This window comes from Brachionichthys hirsutus, chromosome 21 (assembly GCF_040956055.1).
Source record: "Brachionichthys hirsutus isolate HB-005 chromosome 21, CSIRO-AGI_Bhir_v1, whole genome shotgun sequence".
In the NCBI taxonomy this organism is placed as follows: Eukaryota; Metazoa; Chordata; class Actinopteri; order Lophiiformes; family Brachionichthyidae; genus Brachionichthys; species Brachionichthys hirsutus.
The window spans coordinates 7,126,258-7,146,262 of record NC_090917.1 but is presented as its reverse complement, the minus strand read 5'-3'; the positions used below and the strand labels follow the sequence as shown (position 1 = coordinate 7,146,262).

General features: G+C 45.8%; 5 protein-coding genes across 5 annotated transcripts; 2 read left to right on the top strand and 3 right to left on the bottom strand.

Annotated features, from left to right (window-relative positions):
- The first annotated feature begins 1,514 nt into the window (after positions 1 to 1,514).
- meiob (meiosis specific with OB-fold) lies at positions 1,515 to 5,497 on the top strand. The gene is made up of 13 exons (XM_068754665.1): positions 1,515 to 1,571; positions 1,743 to 1,800; positions 1,938 to 2,069; positions 2,721 to 2,793; positions 2,868 to 3,063; positions 3,767 to 3,867; positions 4,032 to 4,084; positions 4,207 to 4,302; positions 4,421 to 4,513; positions 4,594 to 4,738; positions 4,822 to 5,008; positions 5,085 to 5,171; positions 5,255 to 5,497. Exons 1-13 carry the CDS (start codon positions 1,515 to 1,517, stop codon positions 5,375 to 5,377), a joined length of 1,401 nt encoding a protein of 466 aa, XP_068610766.1. The 3' UTR covers positions 5,378 to 5,497.
- A 1,171-nt stretch (positions 5,498 to 6,668) lies between these two features.
- mlst8 (MTOR associated protein, LST8 homolog (S. cerevisiae)) lies at positions 6,669 to 9,346 on the top strand. The gene is made up of 9 exons (XM_068754441.1): positions 6,669 to 6,717; positions 6,929 to 7,102; positions 7,193 to 7,244; positions 7,349 to 7,511; positions 7,584 to 7,659; positions 7,763 to 7,915; positions 8,007 to 8,131; positions 8,224 to 8,387; positions 8,748 to 9,346. Exons 2-9 carry the CDS (start codon positions 6,974 to 6,976, stop codon positions 8,864 to 8,866), a joined length of 981 nt encoding a protein of 326 aa, XP_068610542.1. The 5' UTR covers positions 6,669 to 6,717; positions 6,929 to 6,973; the 3' UTR covers positions 8,867 to 9,346.
- Positions 9,347 to 9,813: 467 nt separating this feature from the next.
- Positions 9,814 to 12,840, bottom strand: bricd5 (BRICHOS domain containing 5). Its single transcript, XM_068754768.1, has 6 exons — positions 12,787 to 12,840; positions 12,452 to 12,595; positions 12,239 to 12,388; positions 12,031 to 12,132; positions 10,802 to 10,946; positions 9,814 to 9,908 (listed from the first exon to the last, which is right to left on the bottom strand). Exons 1-6 carry the CDS (start codon positions 12,838 to 12,840, stop codon positions 9,814 to 9,816), a joined length of 690 nt encoding a protein of 229 aa, XP_068610869.1.
- A 546-nt stretch (positions 12,841 to 13,386) lies between these two features.
- Positions 13,387 to 16,055, bottom strand: pgp (phosphoglycolate phosphatase). Its single transcript, XM_068754369.1, has 2 exons — positions 15,189 to 16,055; positions 13,387 to 14,269 (listed from the first exon to the last, which is right to left on the bottom strand). Exons 1-2 carry the CDS (start codon positions 15,781 to 15,783, stop codon positions 13,944 to 13,946), a joined length of 921 nt encoding a protein of 306 aa, XP_068610470.1. The 5' UTR covers positions 15,784 to 16,055; the 3' UTR covers positions 13,387 to 13,943.
- On the bottom strand, positions 16,056 to 19,079 carry zdhhc4 (zinc finger DHHC-type palmitoyltransferase 4). Its single transcript, XM_068754368.1, has 7 exons — positions 18,995 to 19,079; positions 18,633 to 18,768; positions 18,479 to 18,552; positions 18,203 to 18,381; positions 17,409 to 17,534; positions 17,052 to 17,296; positions 16,056 to 16,977 (listed from the first exon to the last, which is right to left on the bottom strand). The coding sequence occupies exons 2-7, from the start codon at positions 18,753 to 18,755 to the stop codon at positions 16,678 to 16,680; spliced, it is 1,047 nt and encodes a 348-aa protein (XP_068610469.1). The 5' UTR covers positions 18,756 to 18,768; positions 18,995 to 19,079; the 3' UTR covers positions 16,056 to 16,677.
- Between the last annotated feature and the right edge of the window lie 926 nt (positions 19,080 to 20,005).

The window sequence follows — 20,005 nt, the reverse complement described above, 5'->3', positions numbered from 1 at the left end:
TGGCAAGGCACTGGAGCAAATAACAAATTGATTCCTCTCTTTAATCCATCTTGTTTTACATGAAAACATTATTCAGCCCATTAAGCCACTGACGGAAAGTTACACAGCGCAATGTCTGATGAAGTCTTATCCCACGATACTGACTCTTTGTTCTTCTGTAAAGAAATGCCTTTACATTGCCATTTTTTTATTTTTTTTTTACTATTTTATACAGTTTTATAAGTGATTATAAACAAACTGATTATAGACTCACATCAGTAGACCTATTACTCCCTGAAAATCAGCATTTGTCGGTGGGAAAAGACTTCGGAAGACAAACCCAAGAGAAACAAGGCTGTGTAAAGATGAATAAAGTTCAGTCATGCCTATAAAACAGCATTGGCAAACAGTATTTTCACGTAAAGCTTTGTGTTATCAAAACAAACCAGGAAACTGTCATCTTAGCAAAGATGCCTGACAACAGATCGTATCTTCTGAATGATGGCAAAGATGGGTTGTCAAGGCCCATATCAAGGTTTGTGGTGCAGGGATTCTTTTCACAGTGCAGTCTTTTAAAGATTGTCTCACATAGTGAACACAACACATACGTTTATGTGTGCACGTGTAAAGTGCATGTACATGCAATTGACGGATTCCTGTCAGCAGGGCAATCAGTGATAGCTGCAGCATTGTTCTGTCTCATTTTGGTCAGCTGTATAGATACTACTGAATTACTGAATGTGTAAAATGTAATAGAATATTAGATAAAACATGAGAAGTTTTGGTAATTGGAGGATATTGTTATATATTACGGCATTAATTGGTTGAGATGAGTGAGTGAGTTTTAGTTTCTGTCTGCAGGACGTAGGTAAATGTTTAAGGACACCAGCCGTCCTTAAACATTTATTGACAGTGATAGACATAATGTATGTTTATTTTTGTTGAGGTTACTTCTGTATATATATATATATATATATATATAAACTCATCACATAAATTCATCTATCTGTATGTGACAAAAGTCAACATGCTGACATTCTCACTTCGATCCTCTTTACTTCCTAGCATTACTCTAATGCTCTTATTTCTGACAGCACTCGAACGCATCATCAGACTCGTCGCGTGCCAAATGTTTTGCCGCTAAGGAAGTGCTCAAACTGGACAGAAATCAAATCCAGGTGAAGTTTATGCTTAATAACGACGGTAAAACGCGATTATAACCGGTATACGTAACTCAATATAGCATAACGGAAGATAGCATAATTTAATTCAACACTGGACATACATTTGATAAGGTGTTATTGATAATTGTGTCGTTTATTTAATAATGTTTAAATCAAGCAAGCAGTTAGCATTAGTCTTATTTCACTGCTAGCTAGTTTGCTAATTAAACAATTTATTGTGACATGAATGAGACGCGGCATTACATTTGATCCAGTAGAATTAAAGTGGAACTGTTTACTCTCCTCAATTGACAGGGTCTCTGCATGCAATAAAAACGTGGACAGGGCTCGGCTAACTAAAGAATAAATAAAATGGCTGCTCTTATGTACATTGCCATATCTGAGCTTCATCCCAACTTCTCCCATCCGGTGAGTCCAGATTGCTTTTAACCAATTAAATCAATATAAAATTATACATTATAATTTGAGTTTGTGTTTGTTTGTTTGTTCTTTAACAGCAGCTCTCTTATCAAACAAGTAACAATAGTCAAAGATAAATTTCTAAGATTGTATGTGGATGTTCTTTTTCTTTTTTTCCAGAAGGTGGCAGGCGTCGTCATTGGGAAAAGTGATGTTAAAAGCTTTCCTGACAGGAAAAGTCAGTACCTCAGTCTCTTGTGCACTAGCGCCCTCTACTGGACAGGAGTTGCTTGAATTTCACCTCACTCAGCATCTCTTTTTTTTCCCTTTCTCGGTGAAATGCAGAGCCCTAACCTCACCAAACTCTCATTTCAGATTTTGGTGTGGACAGATTCACTTTTGGCTTCACCATTAAGGACTCGCCTGACTTCTTCATCAATGTGACCGCCTGGGGGAACGACGGCTACATCAACGGGCTCTCCAACCTGTTCAGCATCGGAGAATGCGGTGAGGAAGACGCTATCGACATTTTCGCAAGCCTTAAAGATCCCAGCTACTTTGTGGCTTTAGAAACATTTTAATTAATCTTGTGACTTTCGCATTGTAGAATGAAAAGCAATCTAAAAGTAATTGTGACAAGATCTTGTTGCAGTAACACGAGACGACACCTGCGATACATCCTTAGCTACACAAACACATCTATTTATAGTCTAGCTCAGGGGTCGGCAAACTTTTTGACTCGCGGGCCGCAATGGTTTCTAAAATTTTTGGGAACTAATATAAATGAAAAAGTCATGACATGAAAGGATTTGGCCTTTTACAGGTAACATTACAGGGAAAACGGAACTTTGTTGTGTGTTTGTAGTGTAAAAAGTGTCAAACATATAATGACAATAAAAAGGTAATCTTAAAAAAGTCAAATAAAGTTAATTATAATAACATTTTATGATATAATTTGGACAAGTTCGGCGGGCCGGATTAAAAAGCCCAAGGGGCCGCATATGGCCCCCGGGCCGTAGTTTGCCATGCCTGGTCTAGCTGATAAAAAAAAAAGCTCAAACATTTAACAATTTTCTCTTTTGTACAAATAATTGTGAAAGATAATGTTAATAATCTTAAATCTTAATGTCTGTGCATTTATTGGTTTTCTTTTTCCAGTCATCATTGACAATCCTTTAGTTTCCACCAAAGATCCAGAGAAAGGGGATAAATTCTGCCCCACCACGCCCAGGTACTTTAAACAGAGTGAAATGCTTTTAACCCCCTCATGAATATGCTACACATCTCGCCGGTTCCTTGTCTCAGCCTCTACAGGCTGATGGTGACAGAGACTCACTCCCAAGTGTCCCTGTGTGCCGACATGGACGCCATCGACCGGCTGCAGCCACTGAGCCACCTGCCTGTGAAAGACTCCAGAGACTTCTATTCTCTGGGAGACATCGTGGCCAACGGAAGGACGCTGGATGCCACTTTGATCAACATACTGGCCGCAGTGAAGTCGGTACGGCGTCCAAACGTCCAAATGCATCAAGTGGAAATATTCGTGTCGCAACCCGGACATGCACATATTTAATGTACAAGTATTTATGATTCATTTATCAAAGTGTTTTTATTTTAAGGGTGTCAGCTTTCAGTTACTCTTTGTTCGCGGTACGTCTCCATTCACAGGATCATCTTGAGTTGAATGTGCCAGATTGAGGTTTCCATGGAGCCAGAGGTCGTAGAGGTCGTTGAATGGATCGGAGTTCCAACTGGTCATGAAATGTTTAGGCTCTTATTGGTTTAGGTGTTTTCAAGCAAGGAATGTGAGGAAGTAAAAAAAAAAAGATCTCAAAGGAAATCCAAAATGCCGCTTCCAAATGTTTCACACACTGATTGCATTAGATTGTGGTTCCTTGGCTGTGTCTTTCACCGCAGAAATGGTTTCTAAATGTTCCTGAGATTGAAGACTGTCTGTTGTGAAAGCCAGTCGTGGAATCTCAGGGAAGCAGGAGTTGGAATGCTGCAAATATTTATTGAGTGAAAGTGAGTTTGACAGTGAAGTTTATCAGAATGTTCTGACTTAATAAGTGGCCTAATAGATCTCAGAGTTTACTCTTTGTGCTTGTATGGAATATACTGGCTTATAATAAAGACGTGAGTCAGAGCTCGGTGTCACCACACGTCTTATAGGAAGGGAAGATGACTCTGTTTACGTTTCGCAGATCGGAGAGCCGAGGTTCTTCACCACTTCAGACAATCGCAAAGGGCAGAGGCTGGAACTGAATCTCTTTGACGACTCGGTTTCTTCCTTTCCTCTCGTCTGGTGCGTCACGCTCATTTCTTCATTTGGAAAATGAGAAGGTTTAGTACTGCATGTCATTGGCCCCTTGGATCACCCCCGTGTATCTTCTGTGACCCGAGGCTTTTAGTTTAAATGACCCCGCATGCCTGTCCCATGTAACTCCCTGACCGCTGTTTCAGTCACAGCTGGGACAGAGAAGCGATTCAGCTCGTCCAGACTCTGGTCCCGAAGGAGACGGGTAGGTCAGCGGCCAGAAAGCTCCTCTTTATCCCATTAGCACGCTGTGTGGATGCTCATATCTGAAGCATAACTGTGTGTTTGTAAATAACTTGCTGTTGTTTTAACCTTTATTCTTTCAAGTGCTCTTCATAGCAGACGCGAAGGTTAGCTTCGACAGCTTTCGCAACTCCATGACAGCAACCGTCAATTCGAAAACCGTCATCACTGTCAACCCTGGTAAGATATCACAGACAGGAAGTAGCTAAATGTCACTCGATGCAGAAACCAGCCCTGGTTTACAGTGTACAGTCAGTATTTGCTGTTTGCTGCTGTCCTTGTCCTTTGTTTGCTTCAGACACCAGAGAGGCTAGCCTGCTGTACAGCTATGCTGTGGAAATATCCAAGTCTGGGGCTCTGGATCAAGATGAGAACCCAGAAGATGTGACCGGTAGGCTCCAGAGAAGACTTAACTTCACTTCACAGCGGGACTTTCACGCTGAATCTGCGGCGCTCCGTTTGCGTCTCCAGTGGATTCCATCACTGACGTGTTCACCGTGAGCCAGCTGAAGCAGAAGGCCCGTGAGAATCCTCAGGCTTTCTTTGGTATCTCATACAGCTTCATCTCCAAGCTGGACATCGACTCTTCTGTCTCAAGAGTCATCAGGACTCGGTGGTGAGTTCGCTCCGACGCGCAGAGCGGCTGCGTACGTTCTTTTAGTTTCAGAGACACCGTGCTGATCCGCTCTCTGGTCTCAGCGCCGCGTGTAAGTTTCAGGTGACCGAGGACGGACAGAGCTGCTCTAACTCGCTCTGTCCGGCGAGGCATCGGGCCTTTTCGGTCACCACGGGCTTCGACCTGCTGGTGGACGTCACTGACCACAGCGGCACCCTGCAGGCCTGCAGCCTCCGCAGCCCAGTGGCAGAGAAGATGCTTGGCGTTACGGTCGGTAGCACTGAAAGAACGATCGTTGACATTCATCATAAAATAATCATCATAATATTTCTATTCCATGTGGCAGATGGAGGAGTTCGCCCGTCTGACCGACGACCAGCGAACTGCACTGAAGTGGAAATGTCTTCTGGAGAGATTCAAAGTCTGCGTGAAGGTGCAGCAGCGCTCAGCTCGAGAGCGTTTGTGTTTCCCACCGGAGCAAACTCTTTCTTATATAATTCTTGTAAAATGTCACAGATAGTCCCCTCCACCAAACGGAAGGCTGGGATGAAGGGGGAGGTCCTAGCCTGCTCATTGGCTGAGCCAGGAGAGGTGAAAGCGCACATGATTGGCCTGCTGTCATCACAGCACGCTGCCTGAGCAGGACAGCGCATGCTGCTGCTGTTCTCACTGACATGTTACCGTTAGCAACAGCCTGATGAGCCTCGTGTTTTGTGAAGAGAATAGATTTCCTGTTATTTATGTATTTATTCAATTTCATTCAGACAGTTGGATAAACTGACTTCTTATCTGATAAATAAATTATTTTAAAATTGTATGTTGTCAATCGTATTATTATTCAACCTTCATCTTTCCTTGAAAGAATATTTAATGAGCAAACACATTTTAAAATAGCGTCCTCAGATTTAAGACTATAAAGCACTCGGAGAGCGCTAACCTCCGCCGAGCAGCTCGTTCACCTCGGAAAAGTGAATCAGAGTTTATCTGTATTTTTAACTGGTTTTTGAATCCATAAATGGCTTTTTTTAATGTTAACATTAACCTCATTCTGGATTAGATCCAAAAATACATTTTGCATGATAGTTCATTATTTTTATGATTTTTAGTGAGTGAATTGAATGCATAGTTTACAATATATGGTTTTTTAAGGCCTTCATTAGAAGTAAAAGGTAAAACAAAGAAAAGATGATAACCAGACGGTTATCCGAGAGCCATCAGCGCTCTGAACAACAACCAACATGTGCACTAAACAATATAACTACTCTCCATGTGCAATTTGTAATGTGAAGGAAAACTGTGTTACAAATTAAGTGGAATACCGCGCCTCCCCGACCTCATGTCCAATAACTAATGTGTGCTACTACTAAATGCAAAGTACTGGACAATCTATCTGCATGCACTGTTTATCACTTTCATTTACTACTATCTGTATTTTATATTGTACCTAAACACCAAAGGAGCAGCACTCACAATCTCGTTGCATATCCACTATACAATGACAATAAAGGATTTCTATTTCTATTCTATCCAGATCACTCTAAAACATTTATGTGATCTAAATTAGACCAAGACGCATTTCAGATTTGTTTTCATCAAGATCCATCAAGCATTTTCCTCTTTGGTGGATCAACAAATCCGTTGACTCAGCTATCAGAAGATGCTTGTTAGAAATCTCCATCTCCAATATTAATATTAACACAGTAGGCTGAAAACAAGTGGAGAAAAATCTGGATAATATCCAGATCCAATCCGGATAAAAGGATAAAATAGTTGATAGTCCTTTAAAAATGATCAGAATTATAGCTGAAACAATTCTCTGCACGCTGTAGTCTACTTTTCTTGTCAAGACAAACTCCGTCCAGTAGGAGGCGGTAAAGCTGCTGATTAAACGCAAAGCGGAACGTCGAATCCTCGTCGTCTGTTTCCAGGGGACACATTGGCGTGATGGACTGATTTGTTTTCAACAATAACAACCAAAGGTAAAAGTATCCTGGCAGATTTCTACTCTATTTATCGACGTTATTATAAATAATACGATAAATGTAACTGTCATTGTTGACTGAATGCGTCATTTTAAGGTTTTATTGCTGAACCTAGCCTGCTGCTAATGACTAAGCTCTTATTTCTGCACCTAAATGCGCTACGCTCCTATTAAAGGAGCAGCCCGTAAACTCCTGTGTTCCTCAGCAGTACCGTCCATGCCTCTGCCCGAGCAGTGACGGCCCGCAGGCGAGCATGAACGTGAACCCGGGCACGGTGGGCAGCGACCCGGTCATCCTGGCTACGGCTGGGTACGACCACACTGTCCGCTTCTGGCAGGCCCACAGCGGGATCTGCACCAGGACCGTCCAGCACCAGGACTCCGTATCTTTACTCTGTCTAACGGACGAAATGCATGCATGATGTAGGAATAACCTGAACGCCAACGATCTGCTTCTTAACAACGACCTCTAGCAGGTGAATTCTCTCGAGATCACGCCCGACAGGAGTATGATCGCAGCTGCAGGTTTGTTCAGAATCTTTTTTTTCCCTAAATTTCATTTCCTGATTCCTTGTGATCGTGTCGTGTTTCAGGCACGGCTTTGATTCCACAGTAATCCATTGTTTTAGGTTATCAGCACATCCGCATGTATGACCTGAACTCCAACAACCCTAACCCGGTGATCAACTACGATGGCGTCAGCAAGAATATCACGTCTGTGGGCTTTCATGAAGATGGACGCTGGATGTACACAGGAGGAGAAGACTGCATGGCCCGCATCTGGGACCTGAGGTAGAACAGAGGAGAACACATTTTGGTCTTTGATTTACAAAGCCTGACTTTTGAGATCTAATGCTGACCCAGGTCGAGAAATCTCCAGTGCCAGAGGATTTTCCAGGTCAATGCTCCAATCAACTGCGTTTGCCTGCATCCCAACCAGGTGAGACAGAGCATGTGCTCTTTTTGTTAATACCTGATAACTTGCAACGTATTTGTGTTGAGGCATTTAGACGACTTGCATGTCGCATTCTGTGTTTTTTCAGGCGGAGCTGATTGTTGGAGACCAGAGTGGAGTGATTCATGTCTGGGATCTGAAAACGGACCACAATGAACAGCTTATCCCCGAACCCGAGGTCTCAGTCAACTCGGTTCACATCGACCCAGATGCTAGTTACATGGCAGCAGTCAACAGCTTGGTCGGTCCCCAAAAACAGCCCCCCCCTTGTGCTCTTTACCTCTGCATGAACCTACATTGAATGATCGATTTGATTTGCCCTCCTTTATCAGGGAAACTGTTACGTGTGGAACGTTGCTGGAGGCATGGGAGACGAAGTGACTCAGCTCATTCCTAAAACCAAGATCCCTGCACACAAACGCTACTCCCTCCGCTGCAGGTTCAGCCCTGATTCCACGTGAGTGACGTCCTCTTTTCGTGCGCGGAAAATAGTTAAAACTATTGTGTTGCTGAGGATTTAGAGCTCTTTCTGTCTGTGATCATCTCCAGTCTGTTGGCAACCTGCTCAGCTGACCAGACCTGTAAGATCTGGAGGACTTCCAACTTCTCTTTGATGACGGAGCTGAGTATCAAGAGCAACAATCCCGGAGAGACGTCTAGAGGCTGGATGTGGGACTGCGCTTTCTCTGGAGACTCCCAGTATATTGTCACTGGTCAGTACAGGAGCGCAGTATATTGTGTATCAAGTACTTTCACATTTAGACACAGTGATCCTCCTCACTTGTTTGGGTTTTTGAGAACAATTCTTTAGTATTAAATTATAAATGATGTGTTATTTAAAAAGATCAATGTCAAATGAGCAGATTTGAAATAGCTGCAAGCGCCAAGACAGCAAATATTCAGAGATCACTGTGTAAAACAGACGTTTAACATTTCAGTGATGCAAAATGGAGGTTAACTTCTGTTTGTTGCCTTTTAAAGATGACATTCAGTGGCTTTTCAGGGAGAAACAGATTAACTGTCGATGTCTTCCGTGTAAATCGCTTGTCCTGACACTCGTCTGAATCCAACAGCCTCTTCAGACAACCTGGCTCGTCTGTGGTGCGTGCAGACTGGAGAGATCAAGAGGGAATACAGCGGCCACCAGAAGGCGGTGGTGTCTTTGGCTTTCAATGACAGCGTGCTGGGCTGAGGACGAGCACAGCAAAAGTTCTGATGGACGGGTCCGAAAGCAGTGGACTGTGGGGTTCCGGACGCAATGTTGAGATGGAAGTTTGGATATTACCTTGAATATTTGATTTGTGTTCTCCTTTTCCTGGTTTGGCTAAATATTTCAGCGTCAGAGCAAAGCCAGAATTCACAAAGTAAAAAAAAAAATCCACCCTGAATGAGCAGCACACTATTTGGACCAAATTGAGGTGTGCAGGAAAAAATCTGCAATTTGCTCTGATCAAAATATGGTATTCATCATTACGTTTTAAACTTCTTTGCTCTGTGGGCAACTACAGATCATTTATGTTGAAACATATTTAAGGAATCCAAAGGACATTATATTAACAAGGAACATACATTGTCTTGTGTGATCCTCTTCATTCACTTGAGGTTTTTTCTCTACATCACATGCAATTTATGGAGAAAGATTTCCCTACGGGGACCAATAAAAATCTACAAGTGCAAAGTGATTTTCTTTCATTAAGGTGCTGTTCACAAACGGGCCTTCCAGCCTTTCAACTTTCTCCTTTATTCTGAAACGATGTTCAAATAATGCGCAAATCTTTTATTAGACAAATCAAAGCACAGCGGCTACATGGAAGGACACTGCAGCAGCGGCTTATAGGAAATGCAGTTGGAGCCGCGTACAAGAAAAGGATCTTTCTTCTATAGTCTCAGAATTAGAGGGAGGGAAGAGAGAGATAATGGAACGTTGGTCATAAACATGATAACTTGTCTTCATCTCCGCTCCCTCTTAGTCGCCTGGAAATGAACTGGCAGGGTTTTGCGGCATTGCTGGTTTTGGGGGCGGTATGGCACAAAGGGAACAGTCAAAACGGGTTTTTTTGTTGTTGTTGTTGTTGGAGTGCAGCCTAACAGACGATTGCTTCCCTCATCTCTTGCTGGGAGAAGAGGACGAGAATACAGTCACTCTGGTAGGTAGTAGAAACACACAGACACGCAGACGTTGCTGGGAAAGCAGATGTCGATGCAGAAGTAGACCAGCCTCTGTTTCCCCGGGCCTGATGACAGCAGAGATTTCAGTGACACGGCAAGAAGACATGACAAACTCCCAGTGGAGACGACGCAGCGTAGGATGGATAACGCGCCGCCTCCTTGGGTTCAGAAGAGTAGCCCCGAATCCTACTCACATTTCACAGTGTATGATTAGAGGAATGCTAATGTCCTCCATTGGCAGTATTTCCTCACATTACAGTCTGAAAGCAGCCTAATTACGGAATGATATTAAAGTACTCCTGTTGAGCAGGTGCAACAACTGTCCTTTTTGTTATTTTAAGGTCACCAATTGATCTGAGGTTGCAAGTGCGACTCTTAGTTTGCTGAGCTGACTAAACGTAAACACTTTTAGAGTGTCTGTGGATGACGGTGAGTTGAAGATCTTCTGGTTTGTGACACGAGGTTATTGGCATACAATGAACCTAACATGCAGCAGGTGCAATAGTCTTCACTGTTACTGGGTTACTTTTTTAAATTATGATTTATTGGTCAATTATTTAACCATTTATGATAATCTATCAATTAACTGTCATTCCTTCAGGCAAAACTGACAAATGTTGCCTGATTCTCAAATATAGACTTAAGGCTTGACATCCTTGGCCTGCGGAAAGTGCATTTGTTAGGGACTATTTTTAGTGGCGAATTGATATACCGTACATAGGTTCTCTATTCTCTTGCCTTTACAGGGTAGCATCAGGACCTGTAAATTGGGATTGGTGAAGAAGCACATCATCCAACGACGCCTTTTAAAACAGCTTTTATACGATAGAACGCTATGAAACAGACATCGATACCAGGGACGGTGATAATCATTTGATATTCATCATCCCAATATGTGTAAAAGTTTTCTTTTACATGTCATTTGAGGCTTATGTCTGAGAAGTCAGGTTTTTCTTACCCTCAGACCTCCTCGTCCAGTGGACAGATTTGTCCCGACACAGAGCCTGGACAGGCGTGGACAAATCCACCTGAGTGGCCGCCAGCACCCCCAGAAACTCTGTCAGCCTCTGGGTCTCGTTCCCAGACAGGTGGACGTGACTCCGCTGAGGACGGTGGGACAACACAAGAGTTTTGTCCTCTGTGCTTATCAATGGAGACTCCAAAAAGCTGCAGCGTCATTTCATACGTGCGAGAGATCGTGTTCAGCTCAAGATTGTCAAAGTAAGACAAAGACTGAAACCCCAAAGCTGGGATTGGCCTGATGTTTTCACTGATGAGGGCAGAAAAGCTGCGCGTAATTGCACCTTTTACACTTCTGATAGGAAACCATTTAAAGTGCTGCGATGGTCGAGCGGCTCGCAGAACAATCGGTCCTCCAACCAAGAGGACCGTTGCAATGCAGGAGAGAAGGACAGACCACAGCTACTCCCCATCCGGACGGGCCTGCCCCTCTTATCAACAGTAGAGGTGAAAGAGATATGTGACACTGCAAGACGAGGAGAAAGACGCTCTGAGACTTGGCTCGTGAGCCGTGGAAATGGGTTATTGTGCAGACCGAGAAAGAAAGAAAAAGATAAGGTAGAGAAACGGGGGGCCATCTTAGTGAACCTGCAGGAACAGCTCTGGTTCCTATCCGAAGCGCAGCCGGGGCCTTTCACCTGCTCATGTTGTCAAATCACTATTAGTAATCCAGGGGTTTGCCGAAAAGCAGACCTCCACAGGTCCTCTGTCGCTCACCGGAGCACCGGACCGCATTTTAATTCATCACAGGAGTCTTAAAAGCTAAAGAGCTTTCACACAAACTAACCATTGTGCCCTCTCTCTAATACGGGCTCTCTGTCTCCTGTAAGAAGATCCTGGGCAACACCGGGGGGGGGGGGGATCAGATAGGTGGAGGAATTCATTCAGCCATGAAGAGGGGGGACGGGGGGACGACGACGACGACTAGACCTGCCTTCCAGGCTCTGTGTACTTCACCCTTTATTTTCAAGGAGCAGCAAACAAGTCATCCAAAACCTACAAAATCCGGCGTGCCCCGGCTGAGCGGCGCTTCAGGAGGAAAGCCTGAAGGGCAGCCCCGACTTGCTTTTACCATCATTTGCCCTTCTGCACGTCGAGCTTTTGCGGTCTCACCCATCGCACATGCATTGAGGCAGACCCTTTCGTATGACACGTTTGCTTTGGTACCTGCTGCTCGTGGAGGAGAGCGTGAACATTGTCGTAGTCGGACCGGCCCATCGGTCTCAGGAAGCAGCTGTCCTGCTCCACGGGTTTGTAACATATCAATTCCTGCAACGCAACAGCACACGATCACATATGCAAACTGAAATGAACCCGATGCTCTGTTTTAGTCCAACACAGGACGTGTCTCGGATCGCTACCCGCCTAGACGCACATGTTTGATGTCAAAGAGAACAGTGGACGTCTTATTCTCTGGGGAGATCAGCGAAAAGGTCACCAGGTCATTCTGCCGGTCCACAACAACCGACTGGTTGATCAGAAGTCCGTCCAGGTCCGGAGCTGTGATTCGGACAATCTGTGAGGACTGTCAAAAGGCAGGTTAGTCACAGCGAGGTAAGAGATACCTGCTGCCGGCAGCCATCAGTACCTGAGACGGAGGCTTCAGGGGCCCCAGGGGCCCCAGGTGCCCCGTCAAGGCAAGAGCCACGATGACCAGGAGCAGAGAGGTTGGTAGGCTCACCCACAACGCCTTGTGTGGGAAGCGGAACTGGGAGGAGGCATCGGAGCCCCCCTGCAGAGATGATTCCACACACAAGAACCGGCGACACAAATTTAAAAGGTACCTCATGTCTCATTATGGGCTGCAAATCAAAGCACATGGTGCTAGCCGAGATTTAAACTTAAAGCATCTAGACGTTGCATCAGGTCACGCTGCTCTCACTACGGTGGTTGGATTCATTTTGGACTAGATCATCTTCTCACCGAACACTGGGCCTCCTCCACACGGCCGGCTGAACGTTTCCAACACCTCAACATCCTGCGTCCCTTAGCGGCTCCTCACGCGGTCGGCTCCCTCCTCGCTGCGGTCATGACCGGTGCTGACTGAGGCTCGGTGCACCTCGTCAGCTGGTCTTTGTCCCGACAGACCTCCTCCTCCTTCCTCCTCCTCCTCCTTTTCCCTTCCAAATAGTTACCCAAACCACAAAACATTCTCCATCTCGCAAAAGTCAGTTTTCGACTCTGGCATTCCCTCTTTTTTTTTTTTAGGTCTTTCTCATCTGATATGTCTCTCTAACATTTTTCCGTCTTTCCAATGTGCCTGTTCTGTCACTCAAACACTTAAATGAGGGGAATTGGCCACCCCCCCCCCCCCTCCCCCTAACCGGACAATGGACAAAGGGTTAGGGTTCGGCCAGCGCGGCTTGGAAGGCGTCTTTCATCGGGCGAGAGGTGATACCCAGCGGTGGCTGTCGCTGCATCCAGGCGGCGACAGCCCAAGGTGACCTTAAGCACAAGACAAAGAGGGAATTCCACCGCGTTCACGTCGAACTTAAAGCCACGGAGAACAGACGGATTCGGTGAAGATAGCTTGTTTAATTACGGAGTCAATAGACGAGTCACAATATACAGACGTAACAGGAAGCTCGGACTGCCTTTGAAACGCAAGTCGGCTTCCACAGATTGCATAATAAACTAGGATATCGTATCATTGCACCATCCCAAGGGAGCGCATCACTTCTGATGAGGCGTCAATATTTAAAACAGAGCCGTGAACCCGGACACAGTTTACGTGCACAGTTTACGTGCACACTCCCCTCATTGATCTTAAAGTTGCGTCACAGACAGGCTGATAAAAGTAGTCACCTTGCTAGAAAAATAAGCACACATCTATCCCTTTAGACTTCTTACGAACTGAATTAAAATGAAACGCCAAAAATAAATGCTTTTAATTAATAATAAAACAGCAGCGTCGCGTCAAATCAGCAGGAGGTTCGTCGATAATCTGTTTTCGTCTGTCACGCGTGTGCCGGTTGCTCGGCGGTGACTTTCTGAGAGGATTCGAATCATGTCAAGTGAAAACTACTCCCTTTCAGAAGTCGCTGAAGGCTGACATGAGACCGGCAGGCTCGACGGCGGTTTCATCGCTGCAGGGCCGGAAGGAGCTCCGCAACGCTCTCCACGTAATAATCGGGCACCATTCCCCGCCTCTCCTCACAGCCGCTGCTCAGGTGGGCCTCGGCGTCCGCCACAGTGTCGACTCCCGTGAGGGCGAAGAGGGTCTTCAGGCCGCAGGTGGAGCCCATCATGATGTCCGTCGCGAGGCAGTCGCCCACGATCAGGCAGCTGGTCGGGTCCACGCCGAACTTGGAGGCGATACAGTCGAACATGAAGCGGCTGGGCTTGCCCACGGTCTGGGCCTGGCGCTGGGCCGCCGTCTCCACGACGTTCAGCAGGCAGCCTGTACCTGGGAAGAGACGAATCACAGACGTTAAATGTGGAGTTCCACAGGGTTCGGTGCTTGGACCTATTTTAATTCACGCTGTACATGCTTCCCTTAGGTAACGCTGCTAGGAAACCTAGCCGTGCAAAATGCTGGCCTGCTCCTGGTTCCAGCAGACTGGGGGGGGGGGGGGGGCGGAGCTTACAGTTATCAAGCTCCTTTAAGGTGGAATCGGCTCCCTGATTGGTTCGTGAGACAGACACCATCTCTTCAAGACCAAAGGCTTTCCTTTTTAACAAAGCTTATACTTAATCAATACAATAATCAATACTGGTGGCTTAACCTCCTATGACACACTGAGCTCCTCCCTCTCTGATTATTCATGATATAAATATCTGTCAGTAATCTCTCTCTCTCTCTCTCTTCCCCGTAGTCTTGTGCTCTCTAACCCAAAGTTCTTGCTCTTGCGGGTCGACTTGGGTTCTGTCTCTCCCTGCTGCACCATAATACATTTCTGTTACGATCTGGCGCTGTAGAAATAAAATAAAATTGAAATCAAAAAGGTCGATCGCTGCATCTCCAGCTCTAAACGTATAATCTAAATTCCCACAGACTGAGAAAACACGAATAATGCCTTTCAGCGGATGTCGGAGCAGAGGAGTGTGTAAATGTAAGCAGCACACGGAACTACATCGTGTACTCATTAGGACAAATACTTTGAGAAAGAAATGTACATTTATCTGGTGCTTGAAGTATCAATCGGTCTAAACGGGTTTAATAAAGCATCTTTATCAATCATAAGCATGAACTGATTCATCTTTAGTTTATGGGATGGTTTCCGTGCCAGTGTAATATTACTGATACTCCAGTGTGTCGAGCCTCCACCGAGTATTTGCTGCAGCGTTTTACCCCCCCCCCCCCCCCCCCCCCGGATCGCCCCTACCTGGCACCGCCTTGCCCCCCTCCAGGGGCAGCCTGACGTCCCTGTTCGTCCCCACAAACAGACAGTCCCGCCGGGTCAGGTACTGGAAGGCTCTGTTCAGCTTCATGTAGCTGAAATGCTCGTCGAAGCCGACCACCACCGCCCTCACGTCGGGGTCCAGCGGCACGTTGGCCCAGTCGCCGTGCTTCCCGGTGACGTGGTCGGGCCCCACGCCGGTCTGCTGGATCCCCACCTCCTCGAACTCCTCCTTCATCGCGTCGCTCCCCAGGAGGTAGACCTTGCCCTCCAGCTTGCAGACCGTCTTCAGGTACGCGGCGCAGCAGTACGCGGTCCCGAACACGTCCTCGGTCTCCGCCTTGAACCCCAGCGCGGACAGTTTGTTGGCGTTCATCCTCCGCGTCTTGCTGCTGTTGTTCGTGATGAAAAACACTTTCTTCCCGTTTTCCTTCAGCAGGTTCACGACCTGCGCGGCGCCGGGGACGGCCTGGTCCCCGCGCCAGAGGACCCCGTCACAGTCGAACAGGAGGCTCTCCACGGAGTCCAGCAGCTGCCTCACCAAGGTTCCGGACAGCCGAGTGCATTTTGACCCAGACATGGCGGAAGAGTCACACTTTTTCGCGTGTTATTATTGAATAACGAACACCCTTCAGGCAACGCGTTGTTCGTTCTACTGCGCAAGCGCGTTAATAAACGCTGTCAAGTCCGGCAAAACTTAAAACGGCACCGACTCACCGAGACAGACACCGTGGAAGTGACATTCCCCGGCGAAACACGGAACCTTCCGTTACGTAAATTCCGAGGCTACTTCCGCATAAAAAGTCCCACGCGCGCGTCATCCGGCCCAACTTCCTGTCACCAACTGAGTCAAGTCAGTCGTTCTAAATTACCAGCGCGCCATCTAGCGGACGGCGGAGGTCACGGCACTTCTAAATAGCTTTTTGTATTCTTTACATATAAATGAATGCTTTTTGTATTTTCTCCTATAATGCCATTCAGCGCATGTTTTAATTTGATATGCATTTAAATGAACATTAGTGTAGTGCTCCCATTGCTGGTTTTATTGAGCTCAATACAGAACTAACTTTAGAAAGCATTAAATTACATTATATCTTTAGCCCTCTATGTACCCTCAAAATATGCCCATACCTGAATAAAAAATGTAGAAAGCCGAGACTGGATACTACGACTGCATATTTATAAAATTCATAAAGTAAATAATGGTGCACATACTGTGTTTTCTCCACACGTGCTTTGGTTGGTGAGCAAAGCATAAAAAGGGATTAGATAAGGTACCTCAACTTTTCATGGACAGAGAACTATCCAATAAGGATGACCTTTTTCTTTGTTGACAATGAAATCTTGTTGGAGACAACAAGGAAGTCTGTGATACCGAATAAACGTTGTTTCTCCAGTCAGCAGTAGTTCTCGGGGGAAGTAGAGGCGTGGGTTGTGCAATAAACGCAACACAGAAAGGTAGTGTGTGTTTTTTTCAATTGTCCTTTTTCTGAACGGGTCGAAGAGGAAAGAAAACCTCCCCCAGGTTTCGGAGTATCCCTCTGCTGTAGTAGTATCTCCCAGACTGGTCTGGCGCCGGGTAACAGAGATGGTCTGCCGCTGCAGTTGGATGGCAGTGCTGACAGGTGTAACCCCGGCTTTTGTACCACTCGTTAGCAGTCTGGTTGACGAGAGCCAGGTAGGAATGGAACAGAGCATAGCCCACCAGCAGAAGGAAGACAAAGAGCAAGAAGCCCAGCATGAAGACGATTCGGGGGAAAGTCAGGAACAGATGCTGGAGGGAAAAAGAAAATACTCAACATGAGACAGTTCAACGTAAGACTGACAGTCGCCTGTGCTGAGCCTCACCTGCACGACAAACACAGGCCCTGCTGGTTGCTGCTGTCCGGACTCGTCAATATAGCTGGCCATCAAAAGCCCCGACTTCAGTACGGCGTGAAGCAGCATGTCTGCCGTCAGCAGGGCGACGTCCCCCGCCATGGCACACACGGTGTAGAGGTAAAGCAGGAAGTAGCGCGTGTTCCTAGCGCCGACGCAGTTGTTCACCCACACACAGTGGTGGTCAAAGCGTTGGACGCACCTGTTGCAGAGTCCTGAAATGCAAGCGCCGTACAAAGCAGGAATACAGAGACACAATACTTATTTACCTGTTGTACTAGCTGGTCTGTCCCTATAAGGCGTTGTAAACTATAGACAAGTACTCACTGCAGTGTTTAGACCGAGCCGGTTTCACAAGCCGGCACGTTGGACAGGAGAGTCCGGGATGAAACAGCCTCCTGTCGTACGGATAGATGAGAGCCTGGCCAGCAGCTTTCTTCCTGGTGACGGTGCCTGGATGAAAGGGGAGAGAAAACTGTCAAACGTAACACACACTCTGTGCTGCAGACCACAATATGATAAAGACAGGTCTAAATATATTTACTGTGTCCACAAATAAGGGCATTGTTTTTTTCACTTCAGTCTTGAAAAACACTGCAACTGAAAATACACGTTTGATTCGGATGAACTGAAAAACAATAAATATTTCTACAATCCGCTTTGGATTTATGCTTAATTCAATGCGTTAAATTTAATACAAGCAAACCATTCTGTAAAGGCCTTGTCCAGGGACATCTCAAAAATGAGATCCCTCCTCGTGGTTCTGGACAACTGTCATGTCAGCAGTCTTCATCATGATTGCAGTAGTGTGTACCAAAACTGAGAGATTAATGGTATTTATACTGCACAAAGGGTGGCACAGTGGGTAGCGGTGATGCCTCACAGGGTTTGATTCCGCCTGGGGCTGTTCTGTGCAGAGTTTGTGTGTACTTCCTGCGTACGCGTGGCTTCTGTCCAGGTTCTCCCAACTTCCTCCACCATCGAAAATACATCATTTAGGTGAAACGGTGCCGATAAAACATTCTTTAAGTGCGAGCGTGCATGGCTGCCTGTCATTCGTGTGGCCCTGCGATGAGCTGGCGTCTTATCCGGGGTGCACCCTGACTGAATGTGACCCTTACCCGGATCGCTGCTGATACAGAGGTAGAACAGGAAGGTCTTGATGGCCAGCAGGACGTAAGGCACAGACAGACTGGTCAGGCTGGTGTCCATCTCCCTGCAGAAGCCAAACACCTCATAGGTGAACTCTGCATATACGGCAACCTCCAGCAGGACATGCAGATAGACGAACAGGTTGTTCCTGCAATCACAAGCAAACGACAAGGCCTGAGGGGAAATCCTCAAAACGAAAGGTCAGAATTGATTAGAGATTCCTATGGAACATTTAAAATCCGAACCTTTGATGAAACAACGTGTGCAGGGTCCACTGTGATGCCTTCTGGAGCCATTTTGGGGTAAACGGTGCGACTACCTGTAAACATTTGAGGTCGGTATGCTTTTAGTTTTCTCCCAATGTTCAGAGAATGTCTACTTTTGAGCTTTCCTTCCTACCTTTGCTGCAGCATCGAGGAGAACAGCGGCGGGAGTCTGCTGCCGACCTGAGTATTTGCAGACTAGGACTATACATGCGAGCACCACCGCGACGTAGACCGCGAACAGAGCGAGGAAATCCATGTTCCACCTGCAGCTTCAGGCACGAAACATCGACAGGTGCTCATGAAACGACCCAACAACCGTCTGCAGACTCAGATAGAATGCACGCATCTGAGAATATCATCCTTCTTCGGTTTCGTTTGGGGCGATCTTCAGAAGTCAAGTTTAAGTCACGTTAGCATGCTAAAGAACAATAACAATCGTTAGCAAAATGGCTTCGCTATTCCTGCTTTACTTGCTGAAGCTATTCACGCCCTCACCTCCTCGTTGACGTCACACAGAGCTACCTCAGTGTTTTATATCTGAAATCTACATCGTTGCTTTGGGCTCCTGCTCCTACATCAGTCTGTGCGGACAGTGCTACTTCCTTAGCATGGATGTCGCTACTCCAAACTGACAGCTGATTGGCTGTGCTAATGGTTGACGCTGCCCTCTGCAGGACAATGAGATGAATTGATCTTTCAATCAATCACGTCAAGTTTGTCCAAATATTGATAGTATAAATATAATATTAACAAAAGCATGACTTAAATATCCCCGTATCCCCTTTGTTGTGTTTCTAGTACACACAATGAACAATGTGACTGTATTTTTCCACAAATTCTTATCTTTAACAATTAGTTTTTTCTGCATTAACCCGGTTTATTACATGCAAAAGCCACTTTATTTCCCTTTTTTGTGTTAATGTATCAATAACTAACCTGCACTTGCTTTGCATAGGTTGCTGCCACCCAGTGTTCCCATCATAGGACACCTGTTGGGTCTGGTTGCCGACTTGGCAAAACACTCAAATTACAGCTCACAGTGTCGTAGAGGACATTATTCAGGAGCTCTGCACACACATCCATGGATGTTGTCTAAAGAGGTATGGTGCGTCTGGCGGTGCTTGGTGTGTTTATATGTGGATTATTATAGAATGTGTTTCCAAATGTGTCGTCCAAGTGCACGCAATGCATTTAGGCAGCTCTAGCCTGAAATATATAAATGTTGTCCCAGAGTTATAACGTTTCATTAAGGGACTGAAAGGATAATTAGGTTAGAGTCTTTTGCCTGTATATTGGCAGTTTTATGTCCATCACCATGTCATTACAGAGTAACTGACTCATCTGTAGTGTAAGAGGAGAGTTTAATTGAAGTGGGCGCTACCTGTTCAACGATACAGCTGTTATCTGTGTTTAATTATTCAGTTGATACCAGATTACTGACAATATATTCTGTGCTTTGCCACTCATGACAGTTTATATTGAAATAAACTATAGGCTCACTCAGTA